This window comes from Balaenoptera acutorostrata, chromosome 17 (genome assembly GCF_949987535.1).
Source record: "Balaenoptera acutorostrata chromosome 17, mBalAcu1.1, whole genome shotgun sequence".
NCBI classification, from domain to species: domain Eukaryota; kingdom Metazoa; phylum Chordata; class Mammalia; order Artiodactyla; family Balaenopteridae; genus Balaenoptera; species Balaenoptera acutorostrata.
This window is the reverse complement of record NC_080080.1, coordinates 26,087,911-26,115,167: the sequence shown is the minus strand read 5'-3', so window position 1 is coordinate 26,115,167 and position 27,257 is coordinate 26,087,911. Positions and strand designations below refer to the sequence as shown.

Below are 27,257 nucleotides of genomic sequence, written 5' to 3'. Positions count from 1 at the left end.
TGTAAAGAACAGGTAAAGTAAATCTGACCTTTGGTTTATTTCCACAATCATTTTCATTAGGCTCCATTATCAATAGATCCTGGGTCGAACCTATGGCTTTAATGTTCTTAAATATAAGGGAAGCTCAAGAAAGCTCTTTTAAATTACTTCCTTAATTGAAATTTGCTAACAGAGTAGAACTCAACTGTTCTCACCAAAAAAAGAAAAAAACAAAACAAAACTATGTACATTTATCAAATCATCGTTATACATTTTAAATATCTTATAATTTTGTTAATTATACTTCAATAAAGCTGGGAAAAGAGAAAAATACAATTACTTCCACTAAAATTGCTGCTTACCTTTGAGAGCATTAAAAAGATAAAGAGAATATAAAGAAAGAGAAATAATAAAAGGCTAAAAAGGATAAGACATGTAAAAGAGGAAAGGATGTTAAGAAAAACATCAAAAGAAAGAAAACAAATTAAAAATTTGAAAAATGAAAAGGGAGGAAAAGAAAAAAATCAGGGAGGAGTAAAAATAAAGACAAAGAACAAGAAGAGAAAATATAGAAGATGTGAAGTGAGTGAAAGGTAGAGGTAATAGAGTTAACAAAGTTAAAACAGAAACTACAATTATATCAAGAAACATTTATTTCTAAAATAAAGTGTAATAAACAGAGATAGACTGTAAAGGCTGGAGTTTGAGGTTTTGAAATATAAAGACAATGTATTTTGTGAAAAATAGTTATCTAATAAAATTGAATTTAAATAACTTGTGATTTGAACTTTAGAGAAACTTGATAACTTTCTTGAGTACAAAACTTTACATGTTCCATCTTGGAAAGACAGATTTGTTTGTTCATATTAGTTTAATGGAGCAATTCAAAAGCTTATTGGGTTCATACTTTTGAAGCATGCTTAACATAAATATCTCTAAGAAAATATACTACAGAAACACTAGAAATCATCAGGTATATCTAAATTTAGATAGTATGCATTATTAAAGTATTTACATTTAATATAAATTCTAAGATGAGGTTCTTATGATACTATTACGTTTACTGGGAATGTACTTACTTTTAACAGTGTTACACTTGGGAAACTACAGAATATAAAGAAGAAAAACACCCATATGTCATTATTATGTTGTGGACTAAGTATATGTAATATGCAGTTTCTGAACTTTACAACACCAAATAAAGATGGGCTCTTCATTCCTTTTACTAACCAGTACACTGACAGACAACTTTGTAAAGAATACACATTTTACAAAAGCAATTATCCATTTTTATTTTGTTTACATTGCACTGAAAATTTACATCATACTTTTACAAAGTTTTTTTTTCATAAAAATATACTTCTTTACAAAAGTGTATGCATTAATATAAGAGGAGTAGCCAGTTGCAGAAGAAACATTGTTTAAACAAGATCTTAAATGTATTAACCTTAACATTAATGAATGAATCATTGTTATTGCAGTCATTTGAATAAACAAGAATAAATAACTGATGGAATAAAATTTAAAACAGCATCCTGTCAGTAGAGTACAATGTTGAGAAAATTATATGAATTTCCAAAACAATGTATCTCAAAGTGGTTTACAAGAAATTCACTATATGTTGTAGACATAGATCCAAGTAGCGCTCCAGGTGCAATGATTTCTCTTAGGCACTCTGTCTCATGATACAAAAAGTCGAGACTGTTTACAAGTTTATCCATATTTGAAAGGGACAAGAACAAAGTGTTCACACTGGGTATATAATTTATTCTATGAAATAAAACATGCTATAAAAAGAAGACAATGACCTATTAAATCAAAATGCTGGCATTACTGTGATACAGTTGTAAATGAGCCACCAATAACTTGCAAATACATATTTTAATTTGACTATGAAAGAAACCTGTCATATCTGAAAGCTGCTTCTTAAGAATAAGAGTATAGAAATTTTAAAATATATGAAAATTTGGTAAATCCACAATTTTAGGAAATAAATTTATATTGGTGATTTGAAATTAATTTTTTTTTTAGTCATTTTGATTAGGGGCTGGTCCAAAATATATGTTTAACTCATTGTTGACTAAAAGTTAAAAATTTTAAAAACTTAGAATTCTAACTCACTGTTAGATAAAAGTTCAAAACAATGTTAAATAAATTTGAAGGCTCAACTGGAAGGATAAGTAGATACATCATAAACTAAATAAGTAGATTAATAGGTTCTATTTGTTCTTGCAGAAACATTGGAAAGTTTGGTAAAGAATGGTAAGTTTGGTGTCTCAGATAACTGCAAAATCATCATTATTATAGATAATTTTTGGCAGCTAAAGTCGTTTCTGAGTGACAAAACAGATTGAAGGAAGGAGTTAAACACTATCCCATGGCTCACTGAATAATACTGGTTACAACATAATGAGGGAAATCAGGAGGATAGCATGATGATCTTGCCATTTGCAGAAACTATGACAACCAGTCTAAAAAAAGACAGCACTATGATGCTGAAGAACAAAAACCAGAGAGTGAAATCAGAGTGGGCAATCTTATCTCTTCTGTGGCACAAACTAGCTCATAAACATTTCAGGGCATGACTCAATCTGAAATAACCAGGGAAATAAAGAAAACAATGACTCAATTAATAGGAAGGAACAGCTGATAGAGTGGTGTGAAATACAGACTTATGGGTGTAATGTAGCTCATGACAGTTAAAGAGAAGTCAGTGATCTATTGACTCTTGTAAGTATAGCTCTTATTTTCTACCCTATATCATTTTTTTAACCCAGTCCCTCTAATATAGTTTATAAAGCACAGAAATACTGATAGTGGATGCTCCTCCAATATATGCAAATAAGTTTATGTTTTAGAATAATCTCCTTTTTAAAAAAAGCAAATAAACTGTGAGTAAGCACTCTCAGAGTGCAGCCGATTTCTGTAAAACTCTCCATGGTAAACATGAAGAAGAATTATGGTCCAGTTTATGAAAAAACACTCTTCTCTATCATTCCTCGGGAAAAGGTGACCCAGCAAGTCCTGAAAAGTGTGCTTTAATTTGTTTATCAGTGAACTAAATGTGCACTGTTTTGTGTGTCGACTTCCAAGCTTCTGAAGAAGGCAAAGGTTGCCACGTTATACCATTGTGCAGACTGTGTTCAAGTTGGGATCGAACCGTACTGCCTTCCCTTCCACTGACTTCGAGTTGGTGTCATACATGGGATTTTCAAAAGCTGCTTGGCCATTGTTATTTTCATGAACTGAACATCCTGTATACTGTGTTTTGGGTGCAGTCCTGTTGATGAGAACATTGATTAGCTATATGTTAACTTTCTTCAAGAAATAGCAGAGTAGGGCTCAAATACAATGTACTTGAGTTATCATTGTTAATGGATAATGTAACTTGAAAGTATTAATTGAGAAACCATAAACTCAATACATCACATTTGAACATTTTACCTGTCACTTTTAAATCCTGAGTAACTTTTATTATTTACATACAATATATATTTTTAAAGAGCACCAATATGAGTAAGTGTAAATAAATGATATTATGGCTATTCTTATTAATTTTCTTATGAAATAATGTTATCATTATGAAATAGCATGTAAAATATAACTAAATTATGATGCTGATGAATTTTAATCTCATCACTCTTCACTCCTCAAATATTTACTGAGCTATTAAGTACTAGGCATGATCCTAGGCATTGGGTATATATATATATATATATATATATATATATATATATATATATACACATATTTTTTAACAAAAACATGAAGTCATCACTCTCATGGAGCTCATATTGTAATGATAGAAAGCAATGAATCAATTAAAAATAATAAAACAAGAAAAATAATAGATAATGAAAACTGTTTTGATGAAAAGGAAAATGGTTTACAGGACAGGAAGTAACTGGGAGCCAGTTTAGGAGAGGTAATAAGGAAAAGCATCTCTAAGGAGGCAAAATTTAATCTGAGACTTGAAGGACAATAAGGAGTTAGTTCTGCAGTAATAAGAAGGGGGTTCCAAGAAGAGTAGACATCTAATGCTGACGCCTAATTTGGGAAGATGCTTGGAGTATCCCAGAAACATAAATACTCAGTTGGCTTAAAATTATATACAGTAGAGCAAGTAAATTCAAAATCTCAAAGAAGAAATTACTATCTATACTGATACTCAAGTCATGAAAATAGTTTCCAAAGAGTTACTGATAACTGAACATTTGCCATTAGTTTATAAAACACATGGAATCTAGGCTGGCTGGTATAAGTTGCTCATCTTGAATTCCTGCTTCATTTTTTGTCTCCTTTTTGACTAATGTTTATTTCTAGTTTCTCTTTCCCACATCCCACTGCATAATTTGCTGATGTTTTAGTGGAACAAAGGCATACTTGCCCTTACCTGTTTCTCAAACCTAATTCCTAAAAAGACTTTGAAATAAATCTCCTCTGTTTACACCAAACACCACAAATTTCAACGATTTATTTTAGTGTAATTTGTATTTGCCGTTATGTGATTTTACTACCCCTAACGCATTTTCTGAATTTTTCTCCATACTAAATATTGCTGGGTGATTTGTATGATGACAATATTAAAAAAAATCTATCTAAAGCTTCTTTCAAAAGCATCATCTAAATATTGTTACATAATATAAATTATATTGTTTACAACTTGCTCTTGCCAGGTGCATAATTCTAATGGATCATATTTGTCTCTCCTTTTTCAAACTACGCTCACAATAAAAACAGAAGCAACATCATTTCCTTCTAATTAGGTAAGGATCACAAAGATGTAAAAGAATTTCCTTCTGCTAATATTGAGCTACAGCGTTAAGGAAAATAATATCAAGCTTTAGAAAGTTTACACATCAATAAAAATTAACTTAAAACTAATCATTTCTAAATGTAAGAGCAAAATCTATAAAACTCTTAGAAAACATACAAGTTGTATGACCTTAAATTTGGCAATGGTTTCTTAGGTATGACACTAAGCACAAGTAACAAAAGAAAAAAGAAATAAATTTTACTTCATCAAAATTAAAAACTTGTATATCAAAGAACACTATCAAAAGAGTGGAACTACAACCCACAGAAAGAGAAACATTTGCAAACCATATATCTGAAAAGGTCTAGTATCCAGAATACATAGAGAACTCTTATATCTCAATAACAGTAAGACAAATAACCCAATTTTAAAAATGGGCAAAGTACTTGAATAGGCATTTCTTCAAAGAATGTAGGCAAATGACCAACAGGCACATGAAAAGATGCTCAATGTCATTAGTAATTAGAGAAATGTAAATCAAAACCACATGAGATACCACTTCACTAGGATGGTTAAATGGAGGAGTACCATATAATCCAGCAATTCCATTCTTGAGTACATACTCAAAAAAAGTGAAACAGATATTCAAACAAAACTTGTACACAAATGTGTATAGCAGCACTATTCATAATAGAAAAAACACAGGAACAATCCAAATGTCCATCAACTGATGAATGGACATATTTAAACACAACACATTCAAACATACAATGCAATATTATTCAGCCATATAAAGGAATAGTGTGCAGATATATGGTATAACATGGATAAAACTTGAGAAAACATTATATTACATTCAAGAAGCCAGATACAAAATGTCACATATTGTATGATTCCATTTATATAAAATATCCAGAAGAGGCAAACCAACAGACAGAAAGCAGATTAGTAGTTGCCTGGGGAAGGGGTGGGAGGAGTAGGGAGTTACTGCTTAGTGGGTACAGTTTCCTTTTGGGGTGATGGACATTGTGAATGTACTAAATGTCACTGAACTGTACACCTACAATGGTTTAAATGATTTTATGTTATGTGTATTTTATCACAATAATAAAAAAGATTAGCATAGCTTGCTTTATAAATAAATTTAGTGATGATTTTTAGCATTAATAACATCTGATATTGACAAGGCCTAAACAGCTGCTAATGCACAATTGTTACAAATTTACATAATATTAAATAAATCATTCTTAGATAATACAGACTGGCATTTATAATAAAAAACATCAGTTTTGAGAAAAATACATTACATTTACGTATTCATTTAATTATCTGGTTACCTGCATACTTTTTTCTTCTTTTTTTTTTTTTTTTTTTTGGCATACTTTTTTTCTTAGTAAGGGATGGCCCCGAATAGTGGAGAATTGCATAGTGAAGTCCCTCACCAGGATGTTGTAATGGATGTAGTGAACAGGGACCAATGAATAATCTATATAGTCATATATGAGATATATCACAAATATAATATATTAATTCCATCATCTTCTAAAAGCAACAGAGATAAATGAGAGGATTAGAGGATTTTATTGTCTATCTCCCTGGGTAAACTCTATCAGTACTGTCAGGTTAAGGGGTTTGGACACAGCTTCTTCCTAGTTCTCTAAATAAATCTGGCAGCAGATATCACCTCTTCAATTTAAACCTTAACTTAGATTTGTAACTCTAAAGTTTCAATATGGATAATGTAAAAATAACTTATACAATTAGTTATGTACCAGGAAATTGACAGGCGAAAAGGAGGAAGGGTTAAGTTGAATGCTTGTGCAACTTAACAGAGCAATTTTAATTGTGTGTATATTGCCGTGGTGGAGGGAAAGGCAGGGGAAATAACGGTTTCAACAACTGTGGCAATATCTGGCACACAGAGATTTAAACAACCCAGAAAAAAACATGCAAGTTAGAATTTGAACTAGAGAGTAAAAAGAACATGAAATATAGATTTGGGAAACGCTTTATACTTAAAATCAACAAACTTACCTTTGTTTATAAAGATAAAATCCAAATCCTGCAAATATAAGTGCAAAAAAAGGCACAAGAATAGCAATGGCCACAGAACTACTATTTGTACCATGAGGTTGATTTGAAGAATTTGAACCTTCTGACATATTCAGTCCTATAAAATAAGAAAATAACTTATAAAATCAACCCTACTTTATCACACTTGATTTTTTAGTTTTGTGAACCAATTAATTTCTTCCTTGCTCAAGATATCTACTTGGAAATATCTGCAAGATGTACTTGGAAATGTACATAGTAAACAAAACTAATTCACGAAACTCCTTCAACTCAGTTCCACACAATTTTGCACAATGCCTGCTATGTATAAGATATTTTTCCAGGAAAGGACACAGAATAAAAAATAAGCGGAGTCTCTGAACTGAAGAGTTCATACAACTGTGGGAAGAATACAGAGCCACAAATAAGTACATATATCAAGGATGAATTCATGATCAATGTGCTTTAGGAAAGGAAGGAGTAATTCCATCTGGTGGTATTTAAGAATGTTTTCTGGAGGACTTATGAGCTTGACCTTGGAGAATCAATAGAACAACAAATAGGGAAGGAAGCAGGACCATCAGAAGCCCAGAAATGGGAAGGTGAGTGGCATATTGAGAGGACATGACAAGCATTAGGCATGTCTGTGTGGAAAGGACATGTGGTAGGGAGTAGGAGGCTAAAATGATAAATTATTTGAAAAGGCATAAATATGATTCTAAAGAGCCCAAACTTTCCACCCACCTATAGTGAGGAACAACTGGATGTGTTTGGGAAAAAAAAAGGCTCAGTGATAAGATACAAGATTTAGAACAGTGACAAGGGAGAGATGGACTTGAGGGAATCTGGTCTGAAAGCAAGAGTAGTTTGAAGATTGTAGGAACATCCTAGATAAAAATGGAAATTAAGGTGTGAACTACAGCACTAGGAAGAGCATGAAAAGATAGATTCAGGGGAACTTGTCTGTGTGGATGAAAGGGAGAGGAAGGCATAGGATTTAGATATGTTCTACTTGGGGCTGAGTAAATGGTTATGACATTTGCACAGTTAGGAAATGAGAAAAACAGGTTTGTCAACATGTTGGCACAGTGACTAGGGAAGAGAAAATAAATAACAAGCTCTTTTTTTGGAAAGAAATAGTTCCTTTTCTATAGGTGCTGTTTTAGACATGTAGTGCTTGAGATGCTTTAGGGAATATTATGTGAAAAGATCTTGCATTCATTTACACAACTGTGTTAATGTACTATGTTAATAAATGTTTTATCCTGCTTTTAAAACTAACAATTTTGGCAGGCATTATCTGAAATGACATCTTATTAACATTGCTCATTTGGAGAAAACTGATTTGCCTTTCTGATAAATATTCAACTAAGTCATACCTTAGTCCAGGTTAAAAAATGTTAGTACCTTTTTTATACATTATTTTTCTAGGGACTCATAAACTTATGTAAAAGTTCAAAGCAATGGAATTTTTAAGATAAACATCAAGTAGTAGATTTTAGAGCCTGAATTTACTCTTTATGCATTAATACCACAATATAGTAATGGAAGACAGTACACCTTAGGAAAAGTATATACCAAAAGCTATGTTAATAAATACATTCAAACGAGACCACTAAATGTTTATACACATGTTAGAAGAGTTAGAAATAAAAATGACAAAACCTTGTGCCTCCCACCATGGAAAATTTACATATCTGAAGAGCACAAAGTCCCAAAATGGGGCTCACTCCTCTAAGTTATTTTCCCTTTCCAGACTCTATGAGTTAAAGTGCCCCTATGTTTTTTTGGAGCAGTAAGAAAATTGCGACAATATTCAAATTGCAGAGAAGTATTACAATTCTCATATGACAAAATTATTTACAGTTTAATATTTTCTTTCATATCTATATCACTTTTTCTCCTTTTTACTTGCTTGAGGGCAAGGCAGTTTGTCATGTTTATTAGAAATATGCTGAAAAACTAAACATTGTACAGAGCTGGAACACACAGAAACAATACTCTGAAGAATGCAAATATTTAAAAGGCTATCAAATGTATCAATGTATAGTCCTGACAACGCAAAATTCAAAGTATGGTAAGTGTGCCTAATGTTCAGAATCCATTGTACTTTCTTATGATATCTGGAGTAATAAAAGAATTACATGAAAATGAAAATGAATACATTACCCAGTCTTTGTAGTCCAAATTGCCCATAATCTTTGCCCTGAATAAATCCTTGAAATACATAAGTAGCTCCATCAGGCTCAGCAGAAACCTAAAAGTATTTATAAGTTTGGTTAAAACTGAAGACTGGCCACAGATATATTTTCCCAGCCTTAGAAAATATTCAGTTTTACTCTGAAATGAATATTATGCAGAATTCCTTCCTCCATATCCTCTACTATGTAAAACACAGAACACTGTGAAAATCTGCCATCATTAAAAAGCAAAATTAAAAATTTAATCTTTAAATAATTATGATACTGGAAAAGGGGGATTTGTTATTAACATAATGATACAGATTTATAGACTTCTTTTAGGCTAAGAAACCTGTTGTCAAGAAAAAGGGCAATGATATGATGAAACAGAATGAGGCAAATAAATAGTCAATTAAAAATTAAAATATAATAATACTGTTCTTTGTAGATTAGATTACTGTTTGACATATATGCACTCCTTTGCCCCCCCCCCTTCCCATCAACCACCATGGAAAGAGTATACTTTCTACCTCACTGAGTTGGATTTGATCCTGTGACTTGCTTTGGTCAATGGAATGTGGGTGGAATTGACAATCGGTCAGTTCCAAGCCTAGGCCTTAAGAGGCATGTTTCCCATTATAAGTGAAGGAAGCCAGTCACAAAAGACCACGTATTATATGATTCCATAAATATGAAAGCCTAGAACAGGGAAATCTAAAGAGGCAGAAAATAGAGTTGTGGTTGCTTGGGGTTGTGGGGGTAATGAGGGGTGGATGGGTTGGGTGATAGCTACAGGGTATGGAGTTTCTTTTCGAGGTGATGGAAATATTCTAAAATCAACTGTGGTGATGGCTACACATCTGTAAATATATGTGTGTGTGTTTAATTAGCTCAATTTATAAATTAGATTTTTCTGGAATTTTAATGACAAACCAAAGCATAAGTTTGTTATTAAAATTAGCAGCAGACTTTTAAAGAACTATACTTACAAAGCCATCCATGGCCCAATCTTCCTCCTTCATTTTCTTCACAGAAGCTTGAGCTGGTACTTTAATAAGATAGATATGTAACATTAGGCGAGCTTCTTGGCTTTTATATACTCCTGTAAAATGTAAGGACAATTAGTCTACTAATTTTGCAAACAGTTATGCTTTACTTTATTACCTATAACTATTTTAAATATATCATAAATACATGTGATAGTAAAAGAAATAAAACAAGGCCAAGGCAAGGCCACCTTCACCCATAATGTTTTTCACAAATCCTGTAATATATATTGATCTCTCTTTCAGCTGAAATTTTCAACTCAAATCTTAAGTTGGGTTTAAATTACCTATGCTATTAAAATTAAATATTACTGTTCTTAATAACATCATTCCATGATTATTGTAAACAAAATGATTTCTTCCCCCAATCAGATTTAAAATCTTCAGGGATATGAATCAAATGTTAAAATTCCAGATAATTTCCTTAATAATAAATTAGGTGCCAACTCTGAGAAAAAGAGTATCTTTGTGGCGCCACAAAGATAAATATGTTGTTCCTATCTAAAAACAGGATGCTTACGTGAATTTCTGATGAAACAGGAGATATAATGATAGAGATAGAGAATATGATGAATTAAAGGCCAGAAGAGAGAAGGATCATTTCACACTGGAGTGCTTAGGAAATACTTACTAAGAAAAAAGAGCATTTGAGCTGGATCTCAAAAATCAAGTAGAATTTTTAATTCAAGAAGGTAAATATAGGTAATGGCATAAAGGAGAGAAGCAAGATGAATACATTTTTTTTTTTTTCCTGAATGGGAGTATTCCAAGAGTAGGAATAAGCTGGAATGTAAATGTGTTTAGGGGAATAATAGAATATAAGGTTCTAAGTAAAAATTTTGTGATTAACTGATGGTTGAAATTTGACTCATTACTTCACTCACTTAATATTTCACCTATGTAATAAGGTATCATAAAAATTAGCTGGGAATACAAATATAATGATACATAGATCTTGATCTAAAGTAAATTACAGTTAATAGGGAAAACATACAAAAGTAACCAAACTTACTGGGAAAATGTTATAATTAATTTTATGAAGACAAGGATAGAAAGTTAGTCTAATTATTTAAGTTTGTTTATCTATATTTGTAGAAATTTGTTTTAAAAGTTTTCTACACTAGAATACATATACATTTATTTAGTGCTAACTCTCTTACAGAAGGAAAATAAAAATTTATGTTTCAAAATTAAATAAATCAGTAGTCACACATTCCATTTATTCATAAAAAGCTTCTTTCAATTTATATCATGTAATTGTATATATTTTTTAAATTAAAATATATATTAACTTCTAATACCTTTACTTTGGGTTTAAGGTAGGCTCATTCAACAATACAAAATGAAGCTTTATAGTTGTTGTAAAATTTACAAAATCAACAGATATAATTTTATTTTTTATTTTATTTATACCACAAATTATTCCATTATTAATAATTGTATGGGATATATACATTGCCAAGAAATTTTAAAATACATATTTCATATTTTCAATATTAATACTTTTAAAATGTATTTTTAAATGAGAGCAATAATTCAAATTCATTGCGGCCCATTTTGTTCCAGATGCATTTCTTTATTTTTATTTTTTTCTAAACATCTTTATTGGACTATAATTGCTTTAAAATGGTGTGTTAGCTTCTGTTTTATAACAGAGTGAATCAGCTATACATAAACATATATCCCCATATCTCCTCCCTCTTACGTCTCCCTCCCACACTCCCTATCCCACCCCTCTAGCTGGTCACAAAGCACCGAGCTGATCTCCCTGTGCTATGTGGCTGCTTGCCGCTAGCTATCTATTTTACATTTGGTAGTGTGTAAATGTCCATGCCACTCTCTCACTTCATCCCAGCATACCCTTCCCCTCCCTGTGTTCTCAAGTTCATTGTCTACGTCTGTGTCTTTATTCCTGTCCTGCCCCTAGGTTCTTCAGAACCATTTTTTTGTTTTGTTTTGTTTTTTAGATTCCATATATATGTGTTAGCATATGGTAATTGTTTTTCTCTTTCTGACTTACTTCACTCTGTATGACAGACTCTAGGTCCATCCATCTCACTACAAATAACTCAATTTCCTTTATTTTATGGCTGAGTAATATTCCATTGTATATATGTGCCACATCTTCTTTATCCATTCATCTGTCAATGGACACTTAGGTCGCATCCATGTTCTGGCTATTGTAAATAGAGCTGCAATGAACATTGTGGTACATGACTCTTTTTGAATTATGGTTTTCACAGGGTAGATGCCCAGTAGTGGATTGCTGGGTCATATGTTAGTTCTAATTTTAATTTTTTGAGGAACCTCCATACTGTTCTCCATAGAGGCTGTATCAATTTACATTACCACCAACAGTGCAAGAGGGTTCCCTTTTCTCCACACCCTCTCCAGCATTTCCTGTTTGTAGATTTTTTGATGATGGCCAGTCTGACTGGTGTGAGGTGATACCTCATTGTAGTTTTGATTTGCATTTCTCTAATGATTAGTGATATTGAGCATCCTTTAATGTGTTTGTTGGTGATCTGTATATCTTCTTTGGAGAAATGTCTATTTAGGTCTTCTGCCCATTTTTGGATTGGGTTGTTTGTTTTTTTGATACTGAGCTACATGAGTTGCTTATAAATTTGTAGATTAATCCTTTGTCATTTGCTTCATTTGCAAATATTTTCTCCCATTCTGAGGGCTGTCTTTTCGTCTTGTTTATGGTTTCCTTTGCTGTGAAAAGCTTTTAAGTTTCATTAGGTCCCATTTGTTTATTTTTGTTTTTATTTCCATTTCTCTAGGAGGTGGGTCAAAAAGGATCTTGCTGTGATTTAACACATAGAATGTTCTGCCTATGTTTTCCTCTGAGTTTTATAGTGTCTGCACTTACATTTAGGTCTTTAATCCATTTTGAGTTTATTTTTGTGTATGGTGTTAGGGAGTGTTCTAATTTCATTCTTTTACATGCAGCTGTACAGTTTTCCCAGCACCTCTTATTGAACAGGCTGTCTTTTCTACATTGTATATTCTTGCCTCCTTTATCAAAGATAAGGTGACCATATGTGAGTGAGTTTATCTCTGGGCTTTCTATCCTGTTCCATTGATCTATATTTCTGTTTTTGTGCCAGTCTCATACTGTCTTGATTAGTGTAGCTTTGTAGTATAGTCTGAAGTCTGGGAGCCTGATTAATCCAGCTCCATTTTTCTTTCTCAAGATTGCTTTGGCTATTCGTGGTCTTTAGTGTATCCATACAAATTGTGAAATTTTTTTGTTCTAGTTCTGTAAAAAATGCCATTGGTAGTTTGATAGGGATTGCACTGAATCTGTAGATTGCTTTGGGTAGTAGAGTCATTTTCACAATGTTGATTCTTCCAATCCAAGAACATGGTATATCTCTCCATCTGTTGGTATCATCTTTGATTTCTTTCATCAGTGTCTTATAGTTTTCTGCATATAGGTCTTTTGTCTCCTTAGGTGGGTTTATTCCTAGGTATTTTATTCTTTTTGTTGCAGTGGTAAATGGGAGTGTTTCCTTAATTTCTCTTTCAGATTTTTCATCATTAGTGTATAGGAATGCAAGAGATTTCTGTGCCTTAATTTTGTATCCTGCTACTTTACCAAATTCATTGATTAGCTCTAGTAGTTTTCTGGTAGCATCTTTAGGATTCTCTGTGTATAGTATCATGTCGTCTGCAAACAGTGACAGCTTTACTTCTTCTTTTCCGATTTGGATTCCTTTTATTTCTTTTTCTTCTCTGATTGCTGTGTCTAGGACTTCCAAAACTATGTTGAATAATAGTGGTGAGAGTGGACATCCTTGTCTTGTTCCTGATCTTAGAGGAAATGCTTTCAGTTTTTCACCATTGAGAATGATGTTGGCTGTGTGTTTGTTGTATATGGCCTTTATTATGTTGAGGTAAGTTCCCTCTATAACTACTTTTTGGAGGGTTTTTATCATAAATGGGTGTTGAGCTTTGTCGAAAGCTTTTTCTGCATCTACTGAGATGATCATGTGGTTTTTCTCCTTCAATCTGTAAATATGGTGTATCACATTGATTGATTTGCATATAATGAAGAATCCTTGCATTCCTGGGATAAACCCCACTTGATCATGGTGTATGATCCTTTTAATGTACTGTTGGATTCTGTTTGCTAGTATTTTGTTGAGGATTTTTGCATCTATGTTCATCAGTGATATTGGCCTGTAGTTTTCTTGCTTTGTGACATCTTTTTCTGGTTTTGGTATCAGGGTGATGGTGGTCTCATAGAATGAGTGTTCCTCCCTCTACTATATTTTGGAAGAGTTTGAGAAGGATACCTGTTAGCTCTTCTCTAAATGTTTAACAGTATTCACCTGTGAAGCCATCGGGTCCTGGGCTTATGTTTTTTGGAAGATTTTTAATCACAATCTCAATTTCAGTGCTTGTGATAGGTCTGTTTATATTTTCTCTTTCTTCCTGGTTCAGTCTCAGAAGGTTGTGCTTTTCTAAGAATTTGCCCATTTCTTCCAGGTTGTCCCGTTTATTGGCATATAGTTGCTTGTAGTAATCTCTCATGATCCTTTGTATTTCTGCAGTGTCAGTTGTTACTTCTCCTTTTTCATTTCTAATTCTATTGATTTGTGTCTCCTCCCTTTTCTTGATGAGTCTGGTTAATGGTTTATCAATTTTATTTATCTTCTCAAAGAACAAGCTTTTAGTTTTATTGATCTTTGCTATTGTTTCCTTCATTTGTTTTTCCTTTATTTCTGATCTGATCTTTATGATTTCTTTCCTTCTGCTAACTTTGGGGTTTTTTCGTTCTTCTTTTTCTAATTGCTTTAGGTGTAAGGTTAGGTTGTTTATTTGAGATGTTCCTTGTTTCTTAAGGTAGGATTGTATTGCTATAAACTTCCCTCTTAGAACTGCTTTTGCTGCATCTCATAGGTTTTTGGGTCATCGTGTTTTCATTGTCATTTGTTTCTAGGTATTTTTTTATTTCCTCTTTGATTTCTTCATTGATCTCTTGGTTATTAAGTAGTGTATTGTTTAGCCTCCATGTGTTTGTATTTTTTACAGATTTTTTCCTGTAATTGATATCTAGTCTCACAGTACTGTGGTCAGAAAAGATACTTGATACAATTTCAATTTTCTTAAATTTACCAAGGCTTGATTTGTGACCCAAGAAATGCTCTATCCTGGAGAATGTCCCATGAGCACTTGAGAAGAAAGTGTACTCTGTTGTTTTTGGATGGAATGTCCTATAAATATCAATTAAGTCCATCTAGTTTAATGTATCATTTAAAGCTTGTGTTTCCTTATTTATTTTCATTTTGGATGATCTGTCCATTGGTGAAAGTGGGGTGTTAAAGCCCCCTACTATGATTGTGTTACTGTTGATTTCCCCTTTTATGGCTGTTAGCTTTTGCCTTATGTACTGAGGTGCTCACATGTTGGGTACATAAATATTTACAATCATTATATCACCTTCTTGAATTGATTCCTTGATCATTATGTAGCGTCCTTCTTTGTCTCTTGTAATAGTCTTTATTTTAAAGTCTATTTTGTCTCATATGAGAATTGCTACTCCAGCTTTCTTTTGATTTCCATTTGCATGGAATATCTTTTTCCATCCTATCACTTTCAGTCTGCATGTGTCCCTATGTCTGAAGTGGGTCTCTGGTAGACATCATATATATGGGTCTTGTTTTTGTATCCATTCAGCCAGTCTATGTCTTTTGGTGGGAGCATTTAATCCTTTTACATTTAAGGTAATTATCAATATGTATGTTCCTATTACCATTTTCTTAAATGTTTTGGGTTTGTTATTGTAGGTCTTTTCCTCCTATTGTGTTTCCTGCCTAGAGAAGTTCCTTTAGCATTAGCTTTAGTAAAGCTGGTTTGGTGGTGCTGAATTTTCTTAGCTTTTGCTTGTCTGTAAAGCTTTTAATTTCTCCATCAAATGTGAATGGGATCCTTGTTGGGTAGAGTAATCTTGGTTGTAGGTTTTTCTCTTTCATCACTTTAAGTATGTCCTGCCACTCCCTTCTGGCTTGCAGAGTTTCTGCTGAAAGATCAGCTGTTACCCTTACGGGGATTCCATTATGTGTAACTTGTTGTTTTTCCCTTGCTGCTTTTAATATTTGTTCTTTGTATTTAATTTTTGATAGTCTGATTAATATGTGTCTTGGCGTGTTTCTCCTTGGGTTTACCTGTATGGGACTCTCTGTGCTTCCTGGACTTGATTAACTATTTCCTTTCCCATATTAGGGAAGTTTTCAACTATAATCTCTTCAAATACTTTCTCAGTCCCTTTCTTTTTCTCTTCTTGTTCTGGGGCCCCTATAATTCGAATGTTGGTGCGTTTAATGTTGTCCCAGAGGTCTCTGAGACTGTCCTCAATTCTTTTCATTCTTTTTTCTTTATTCTGCTCTGCAGTAGTTATTTCCACTATTTTATCTTCCAGGTCACTTATCCGTTTTTCTGCCTCAGTTATTTTGCTATTGATCCCTTCTAGAGAATTTTTAATTTCATTTATTGTGTTGTTCATCTCTGTTTGTTTACTCTTTAGTTCTTCTAGGTCCTTATTAAACGTTTCTTGTATTTTCTCCATTCTATTTCCAAGATTTTGGATCATCTTTACTATCATTACTCTGAATTCTTTTTCAGGTAGACTGCCTATTTCCTCTTCATTTGTTTGGTCTGGTGGGTTTTTACCTTGTTCATTCATCTGCTGTGTGTTTCTCTGTCTTCTCATTTTGCATAACTTACTGTGTTTGGGCTCTCCTTTTCACAGGCTGCAGGTTTGTAGTTCCTGTTGTTTTTGCTGTCTGCCCCCATTGGCTAAGTTTGGTTCAATGGGTTGTGTTGGCTTCCTGGTGGAGGGGACTAGTGCCTGTGTTCTGGTGGATGAGGCTGGATCTTGTCTTTCTGGTGGGCATGACCCCAACCAGTGGTGTGTTTTGGGGTGTCTGTGAACTTATTATGATTTTATGCAGGCTCTCTGCTAATGGATGGGGCTGTGTTCCTGTCTTGCTAGTTGTTTGGCATAGGGTGTCCAGCACTGTAGCTTGCTGCTTGTTGAGTGGAGCTGGGTCTTACCCTTGAGATGGAGATCTCTGGGAGAGCTTTCACCATTTGGTATTATGTGGAGCTGGGAGATCTCTGGTGGATCAATGTCCTGAACTCAGCTCTCCCACCTCAGAGGCACAGGCCTGACACCCAGCTGGAGCACCAAGACCCTGTCAGCCACACGGCAGATCAACAAAATTTCAAAAGCTTGACAATATGCTCTTTTGGCAAGGGTGTGGAGATACAGTCTCTCTTTTTCATTGCTAGTGAGAAGGCAAAAGGGTATAACCAACAACAACTCTGTCTATATGTTTTCATCAACCAAATGAGCAATGCCAATGTGGGATGCCGGGCCACTCACTCAGTGGAAGAATCCCAGGTTCAGGGGGGAAAGGCAGAGTGCAGGTAATATCTAGATATTGCTTGACACTTTACAGACTGTCCTCAATGGATTTCCCTTCTTTGCCGAGCTTCAAAGCTTCCAAGATCTTGGCAGCTAGGAAGTGAAAGGCAGCGGGAGGGAGCGTGGGGCAGGAGCAGCTCCTGGGCGTGTGCCCACGGGAGTCCAGATGCATTTCTAACACCTGAGGCATTAGTAATGGACTGGAAGGCAAAGAACTTCTCTCTTAGAGCTTGTATTGCTGGAGTATAGACAAATCATGTCATGTCATACTATACTATACTACACTACACTACACTACACTATACTATAATTTCAAATAGTGAAAAGAAGAAAATGAAACAAGATAAGACTGCCTACGACTAAGAGTGAGCCTATTTGTAATGTCAAAGCTACTTTAGATAGGGTCATCAGAAGTACTGTTGACAAGATGACATTTGAAGAAACATTTGAATGTCAGAAAAAACACAGTATTCAAAGATAATGAGGGAAGTGCATTAGATAGAGGAAACAGAAACCTGAGAAAGTTGAGCAGATGGATAGGGCTCTGGGTTCCATTTGCCTGTTTAAGGTAGTGTAGCTCTACTTTTTCTGTCTTAAATTGTAGTGTCCTCCTAAACATTCTCATTTGAAGACATGATTTTGTAACCATAAAATAGCTTGCAAATCACCAATCCAGTCTCTTTGGTGTTATGAGAATAGAGAAGGAGTTAGTTATATTCAAATGAAAAGTTCTGTTCTATTTCATGACATGTCATTCTAGCCACATAAAAATATTCTTGAGGGAGCTTATTTCAGAATCACAGAGTTTTATATTTGTGTAGAAATATTCATGTATCAATCAAAAAAACAGAAAGCCTTGTTTCTGAATGAATTATGAATGTCATCAAAATATAGCAAATATTTCACAGTATAAAAATCACTAAAAAAATGATGAAATGATGGAAATGAAGGCATGAAGGCATTGTTTGCTGTTCTTTAATGTGATACCTGAAAGTAGTAGTTCCATGTTGCTGTTACTGAGTGTTGCATTGACTCTCCCAGTGGAAGCATTGAAACTAGTAACTGTCAGGGTCATGGGTTGTTTCCTTCCTTTAAAATTGTAAGAGCCTTTCCATATATAATTTTGGGCAAATACATCATCAGGAACTGTGAATAGATTAAATAAACATACATGTTAATTTTACAGTGCCCTGTAAATATAAGCATTAAATACCAGATTAATGAGTATTAGTTTATTGAATAATCATATTTTTTCTAAATATACAATTATATAGAATGTACATTATAAAATGAATTCTTCACATAAGTGTTTTAATTTTTTTAGAACCAAAATAATAATCTAGATTTGTACATACATCATCAATGAGCAATAAATAAACAACACCAATTAAAGACATAAGACATATTTAGAATCCAGCAAAATATCAAGTTTACTTATATTTAGTTTCCTATAACAATATCTTTCTTTCAGAAGGAAAATAAAATGATTTTACTGGGCCAAGTCAGTCTATATACAAGTCCCAAGAGGCCTGCTTTTCTCCTAGCTGTAGGAATAGGTTCATAGGAAGAGCATAGAGTTAAAACGCCCCCTTGCAGAACAGCCTTGGAAGACGTCAGGAGAGATGCTCGTTTGACCCCTTTACAGAATACTGAGCTCAGTTATTTCAATAATAGATGCTCCTGAAGAAGAACAGGGCTCTACCTGTTTTGCTCCTGAAAGCTTTGAGGTTTACAGGTATTTTTAGAAATAAAAGAATTGTCACTAGAATTGACTCTCATGGGAAAGAGATGAACTGTGGTAGAATCAAAGAATATTCTAATGTAAAACTTTCATCCAAATAAGAAACACTCTTAATGTTAAATGCAGACAAGTAAGACATTATATTTATATATATTAGCTATGTAATTTATAGCTAATATAAATTAGGTATGTCAAAGTCTACTCAGATCCTGGTAAGAGGCTGAGAGAGCTTCTATTAATTCTGTACATCACATTAAAGCACATCCTCAGAAATCAGCTATTCAAAAGAGCCTGCCTATTTGTGTGACTGAATGAATGACATGGATTTAGAGGAAAGCCTTTTTTTTTTTTTTCTAACAAGTTATTGACATTTGTCACCTGATTTTCTCTACATACATCACAGTTCTTACTGCTCAGATCACAGAGACTGTGTTACAAATTGTACATTCCCTGAATTCTACTCGGCCAACAAATAAAACAATACTATGGTAGAAGATGAACATAAAATGCACTCAAGAGTTGAGTTTTTACTGAGTATTTCAACCAACATGATTATTTTTTTCTATGATAATTCAGAAGCAATATAGCAGAAGGACCAGAAGTGCAGGCACTGGAACTAGACCGCGTGTACCTCAGTCCCTCCTCTACAACTTATAAACTGTGTGCTTTTCCCTACGTTACTTAATTCTCTAAACCTGAATTTCCTCATCATTGATGTGGGATTAACATAGAGTTATGAGGAAGATTAAATGAGATAATGAATATGAAGAGTTTTGATAAGTGTTAGTTGCTATCATTAGTATTATACAGGTAAAATAGGGAAACCGCGGGTCTCATAGATCATTACATTGTTGCTAATAAAATATATAGTGAACATGCAGTTAGTATCATGAAAAAGCCATAGTCCTGGCTCTGGGACCTTTGCCAAGTCATCCTTATAGTGGCACTCCCTCCCCAAACCTCAAACTACACAGCTATGCTCTGTATGTACAGGAGACCTTACCTAAAAATTTGGTACGGTGTATGGGTAAAAAGCCCTTGATTTGGTAAGCACCTTAAAGAGCAGTTAACTCAAAAATCATACCTAAAATAAGTTTGGAGGAGGGAGTGACAAGCTAAATTATCCTGTATTAGAAAGATCTGGAATTTGGAGGTAATAGGCTCTTAGTTGTAGAGATAGGAGGAAGAACAAGGGAGAAAGATGTTCTAACAGCAGTGTGAAGGCAAATAGTAGGCACTCAATAAACGTGTTATTCTTATCTTTCTGATTGTTTATTTTCCCTGGCCTGTATTATGCTTACTCTTTGCTACCCCTGAATATTTAATGAAAATCTGCTACACTTGGTGATCTTGTCATTGTGCTTGGGGGAATTAAGGAAGTTGGTTGAAGGAGACTAAAGAGAACCCCCGTGGCAGGAGAAAATAGCCATGGAAAGAAGTAGGTACCAGCAGCAGCAAAGAACATTGTATCAGGATTAATCACTGATGTGGTAGTAAATGTTTAACCACTGGCTCTCCAAAAAACAAACAAATCAACAAACTGGTTGTGCTATTTGCTGATTCTATAGTGTAAATATTCCCGTGATGTTAGATTTCAAACTATGAACATGACATCACTGAACGCAGAGTTTGGAAGAATGCCCAGAACTGGCTATGGCAAAGCTCTACCTGGCAGCTCCAGCATGCCACCACCACCCTCCACCTTTCTCACACATAACTGAGAAATGTAACTAATGATAGGATGGGAGAGACAGACACTATTTGGTCATTTAAATCCCTATTTACAAGGGGATGACAATACTTTCTTTTGTTAAGTCTAATTTGAGATTTAAATGTAATTGTGTATTTGGCAGTTCTTTCTAAACTCTAAAATGCCATCTAACTATCACTGATGTGGAGCACAGTGAAAAGGAGGAAGACAATGATGGTTATGATCCTTATTTTTCAAGACAGTTTTGAATCTAAACTTTGCTTCATAGGCCTCATAGCATTGTCATATAGAGTATCATGTTCCTGACTCTGATATCACTGTCAAATTTAATTATTGTTACTTTGGAGTAATCTAATCATTATGTCATGATTTTAAATGAAATGATTCTGTTTTCCCACTTAAGATGACATTGTTCTAGAGTTTTATAGATATCTTCACTCAGGTTAAAGAAATTCTTTTCCTTTCTAATTCATTAAAAGTTTTTAAAAATTATAAACAGATGTTCAATCTTACAAAATAGTTTCTGTACAAGTATTTAGATGATCATAATTTAGATGATCATACATAATCGTAATTTTTACATGTTAATCTCTTAATGTGACAGATTACTTTTAAAGATTATTTAACATGAAAATATCCCTGTAAATCTATCATTAACCCAATTTGGTAATGATGTGTCATCTTTACTATAATGTTGTACAGTTAACCCTTGAACAATATGGATTTGAACTGTGAGGGTCCACTTATGCACAGATTTTTTTCAACAGTAAATACTATAGTACTACTGTACTGATCCGTGGTTAGTTGAATTCATGGATGCGGAATCACAGATATGAAGGAATCTTGGGTAAGGAGGAACCACATACTGAGGGTCAACGATAAGTTATATGCAGATTTTTGACTGCACTGAGGGCCAATGCCCCTAACCCATTTTCTGTTCAGGGTCAACTGTATTTGACTTGCTAAGGCTTTATGTAGGATTTTTTCATCTATAATCTTATGTCAAATGGGCCTGTAATTTTCTTTTTATAGTGTCTTTACCTGAGTTATTAGAGTTATGTTGAATCCATAAAATGAGGGTTTTTTTGATAGTTTTTATAAAACTGGGATGATCTGTTCCTTCAAAATTTGGTAGAACTTATCAGTAGAGGCATATGGAACAGGTTTTTCCTTGTGGAAATAGCTTTAACTACTACTTTATTATGGGATTATTCGAGTTTTCTCCTATTAGTTATGTTAAGATCCACTTTTCTAGTAATTTGTCAATATTTAAGTTTTTTAAAATTGACAGTTACAGTAGTTTTCTGTTATATATTGCTAATTTATTCAATCTACTCTATGTAGTTTTTCACATTTCCTTTTGAAATGTTACTTTTTGTTCCTTTCTTGATCAATCTTACCAGAAATTATTCACTTTGTACATTTTTTTTAAAGAACTACTTTTGACTCTGTTGAGATTCTTCTGTTATATCTTTGGTGTTTTTTTGGTTTGTTTGTTCATTTTTATTACATTGAGTTCTGCTTTCTTTTGATCATTCCATTATACTTTTTGTATCTTCTTAACAGGGACAGTTATTAATTCTAAGGCTTTCTTTTCTTCTAATGTAAGGGTTTAAGGCTTTATATTTCCCTCACATATTTACTTTTGCTCTAGTTCCCAAGTTTTGATATTTAGATTTTTCAGCATAACTAAGCTATATTGTTATATTTTCCATTTTAATTCCTTCTTCAATTCATGAGTTATTCATCGGTATTAATTTTGTTCTTAATTTCCAAACATTGAGGAATTTAAAAAATTTATCCATTTTCTTATTAACTTTTAACTGCATCATGGTCAGGTAAGACTAACTTTAATTTGAAATTTGTGGTTTTTTTATTACTTAATATATGATCAATTCTTATAGCTGTCGCATGTGTCTTTAAAGAAAGTATATATTATTTAATTAGTTGATGAGAAATATATATATATATATATATATATTACATCAAACATATTAGTTTTGTTGCTTAGTTCTTCCATATTCTTTAAAAAAATCTTTTGTCAGCCTGAACTATTTATTGGTAGCCATTGGCCATGTTTTGCCCAGGACAGTCTAGATTTATACTTGATATGCAGGAGCTATTATTCAGAGTACCCATCTGCTCCCAGATAAAGTATCTTTCTTGGAAAGTTCTGGGCACTGATTGACCATTGTGGTTTTCTTTCTTTCTTTCTTTTTTTTTTTTTTTTTTTACCAGAAAAAAGTCCTTTAATGGTAAACATTTTAACAGTGGACATGAAATGAAAGGTCCAATGGAAGATATTTACCTAAAAATGAGGCAAACCTAGTCTTATATTGAACACATTTTGAGTTATAATTACAACCCTGCACTAAGTCTTTGTTTTTCTTTTTTTAAGAAGTTGTGGTAAACAGGAAATAACAAGTGTAGGTGAGGATGTGAAACCCTGGTACATTGCTGGTGGGAATGTAAAATGACGCAACTGCTTTGGAAAACAGTTTGGCAGTTTCTCAAAAAAGTTAAAACTAGAATTACCACATGATCCAGCAATTCTACTACCACCCAAAAGACTGGAAAGCAGGAAATCAAAAAGAATCTCATATACTAGTGTTCACAGGATTATTCACACTAGCCAAAAAGATGAAAACAATCCTAATGTCAGTGAACAGCTGAATGGATAAATAAAATATGGTATATACATTCAACGGAGCATTATCGAGTCAGACACAAAAGGACAAGCATTGTGTGATTCCTCTTATATGAAATACCTAGAATAGGGAAATTCATAGAGACAGAAAGTAGAATAGAGGTTACCAGGGGCTGGGACCATTGTGGTTTTCTGACTCCACGCAACACTTTCTCTCTCATGATGACATATTCTTTGGTCACCTTAGAGAAATTCAGTCTGTTTTCACTGACTGTTGAAAAAAATCAGTTTCTCAGACTGATTTTTTTGGTAGGCAGTCCAGTTTAATAGCATGTACATTGAGAACTTCTGAAACCAACTAAAATTAGATTCTAACACTGTACCTGGCTTATTACAACTGGACCAAATCTATTTCCAAGGTAAAGATTAAATGCTGAGCCTTTAATTTTATGTGTACCTTTCCATTCCTACCATGTAAATAAAATACATACTAACATATTAAAAAGAAGCTCTCGTATACTGAGCCCTTACCATGAGCCAAGTACTTTGTGCTTCATTTTCATGAAGTTCATTCATATTAATCTAATCATTATGCCTTTTGTACAGATAAAGAAATGGAGGCTCAGATGTAGAAATTAACTTTTCCAAAGTCATAGGGTAGGCAGTGTATAACATAGGGATTACATCAAGGTTGTAGGACTTCAACGCCCATATTTTTAACGACTAAAAATTTTATTTTTAAATCAAATTACTGAAAATAAACTGGACAAGTTCTAGAAGCTGCTGAACTTTTACTCTCACTCCAAGTGTATTTGGTTCCTTCTTTAAAAAATTTATTTAAAAATTATATGTAAATCTCATTTTTATTTTAATGTTTTAAATAAACCATTGCCATTATTTTATAGCTATCTACAGATACTCTTGATGGGAAATTTTATACAGACAACTATATACAATATTTTTGGAATATTAACATGTCACGGTATTACATTGCTTGAAGTTCGATATCTTATAATACAAATTTTCAAACTTCAAATTCCAAACAGTAAAATGCATAGTTTTCCCATACTGAAATATATTTTTCTAAACAAATGGTCATTTTGTCAATAAAACAGGAGATCACCTTTAGAAATCATGACTACTAGAAAAACAACTGAAATTACTAACCACTTAGCTTTGGGCTGGGTGTTCCTAGCGCAGGTCTAGGATCTTTCACCAATATTTTGGAACCAGCTATGAAAAGAAACAAAAATGTTTATAAAATTTAATATAATTAATAACACACAGACACACACACACAGTTTGATGCACTGTCACTTTTATTCTTTGACATATCATATAGTTTTCTCCAAAATGTTCTGTTCACTATAGCATCTCAGTCCTCACTCAGCACTTCTGTTGTTCAGCTAACAACTTCTATAATTATCCCCATTATAGTCCAGTGGGGCAAAGGGAATATCAGTGCTGCCTTAGTATTTTGGGGTCTTGTTTCTTATTTTAAAGGCATAAACCAACATGGAAACAGTTGATTCCAACATGGAAGGTGAGGGCTGAGGGTATGTTCCTGTTGCTTAAAGGCAAATAATTTGGGTAGGTTTCATGTTTAAGAGTTTAAAATTGTTGGGAATTCCCTGGTGGTGCAGTGGTTAGGACTTGGCCCTTTTCCTGCTCGGGCCCAGGTTTGATCCCTGGACAGGGAACTAAGATCCCACAAGCTGTGCGGCATGGCCAAAAAAAAAAGAGTTAAAAATTGTTAAGGTATCCCATGATGTCATAAGAAATTGGCTAGTCTCAAAGGTAAAGAGTTAAACTAAAGTTTTTAAGTCAAACCAAAAGGAGCTCAAAATCATGTGGGGTGCTGAAAGCGCCTGCAAAGTTGAAGCAGCTGTGATATGTAGTGCTTGTAGACCTGTAAAGACTTACATCTTTTTCCTAAGAACAATGTAATGTCTTTAAAGGTTTTAAGGGGAAGTTATTTGGGTGAACATCACCTTGGCTGCAAGGTGGAGAACAATTTGGAAAGGAGTGGGTATTGATTTGGGCAGAGAAGTTAGAAGGCCATTTCAGTAGTCTCAGTAGAGATAATGCTGAGTTAGATTACAGTAGCAGTGATGATAAACTCAAAAGTGGATAGAATTTTTTTAAACCTACTAAAATTCCGGTGGATTTAAAAAGACAAGAAGATGTCAAAGGTGACTACTAGATTTCTATTTATTATGTGATGATGGTACCACTGAGTTAGGGAACATCAAGAGAAGACTTATGGTGAAGGGAAATTGATGAGTTTAGATTTGCATATATTATTTAAATGTCTTTGAGAAATTCAAGAAGAGATATTAGGTAAGAAATTGAACATATAAGTCTGGAGCTAAGAGAAGATAAATGAGCTAGAAATATTAATTAGTAAATAACCTTCATAGAGGAAACTTTAAGTCATTGGCTTGAATGAGATCAGATCACCTAGGGAGAGAACACAGAGTGAAAAGAACAGAAGACTAAGAACTGAGCTTTAGAAAAAATGGGTAGAAAACATTAAGCTTAAAAAGGAAATGGAAAATAGGTAGCCAGAAATTTGAGGAGATAAAATATTTATTTATTCAACAAATATTGATTGAACACTTTTCACATATAAGGCACTGATCTAGTGGTTAAAATTACAGTTGTAAATACTTTGACAAAGTTTCTTTTTTTTTTTTTTTTTACATTAGAGAACCCTAAAATGGGCCATATTTAGATTTAAAGTTTCTTTTTTCCTTTTTTTTGTTTTTTTCTTTTGAGCTTATATTCTAGTGGGGGAAGGGCAGATGAAAGGACAGGAGAGTGGAGAAAGACAGTAACAAGTAAACAAATAAAAGAATAAGATCTCACACAGAAGGGATTCCTATCATGAAAAATTTTGAAAAAAAACCTGTAATGTTCTAGCTAAGAGAAGAGAGTGAAAACATTTCAAGGGGAGAAAGTCATTTACATTTGTGAAGGCTACAAGACATAAAGAATTAGAAGGACTGAAAAAAAAAAAAAGAATGTATTGATGGCTTTATCAAGAATTCTAGAAAAACCTCCTTTGTTCCTTCTTCTGGAAACATAACCCTTTTTTCCTCTGGTAAACTCATTACATCTTGTTCAGATGGGGATTGTCCTGATCAAGCAAAGCAGCAACATGGGTGGACACATCACCTAGATCTGGTCAAACTGTCATATCATCGTGGCTGAGAAATGAATTTGGAGATGGATTCCATTAAAAATTGTGGCAATCAGACTTTCATATAGTGCTATCCTGACCAAGTTTTGGGAAAGACTCTTTCTACTAGGGTTATTCTACCAGAAGGATATAAACCCAGGAATGCTGGCAGCAATTTTCCCTACTATAGTGGGTTGAATAGTACACGCTCCAAATTCATGTTCACTAGGAACCTCAGAACATGACCTTATTTGGAAACAGTCTTTGAAGATGTAATTCGGTGAGAATCTTGAGGTGAAATATTCCTGAAATAATCCCTAAATCCAATGACTAGTGTTTTTATAAGAAGAGAACAGGACATACAGAGATACATAGGAAAGAAGGCCATGTGAAGATAGAGGTAGAAATTGTAGTGAGGCATTTATGAGCCAAGGAATGCCAGGGATAGCCAGAAGCTATACCAAGCTCGAAGGAGGTAAGGAATGATTCTTCCCTAGAGCCTTCAGAGGATACATAGCCTTGCTGA

At 33.6% G+C, this 27,257-nt stretch overlaps 1 protein-coding gene across 3 annotated transcripts in view; it reads right to left on the bottom strand.

Annotated features, from left to right (window-relative positions):
* Positions 1-1,323: 1,323 nt before the first annotated feature.
* The window catches only part of CSMD3 (CUB and Sushi multiple domains 3), a 1,183,499-nt gene continuing 1,157,565 nt past the window's right edge, over positions 1,324-27,257 (bottom strand). For all 3 annotated transcript variants that reach the window (XM_007188796.2, XM_007188797.2, XM_028168178.2), the window contains 6 exons: positions 24,718-24,783; positions 18,439-18,597; positions 9,957-10,069; positions 8,957-9,044; positions 6,770-6,905; positions 1,324-3,259 (listed from right to left, as the gene is read on the bottom strand). In XM_007188796.2, coding sequence (XP_007188858.2) covers positions 3,100-3,259; positions 6,770-6,905; positions 8,957-9,044; positions 9,957-10,069; positions 18,439-18,597; positions 24,718-24,783 — 722 coding nt within the window. In that variant the 3' untranslated portion in view covers positions 1,324-3,099. The remainder of the gene's footprint in view (positions 3,260-6,769; positions 6,906-8,956; positions 9,045-9,956; positions 10,070-18,438; positions 18,598-24,717; positions 24,784-27,257) is intronic.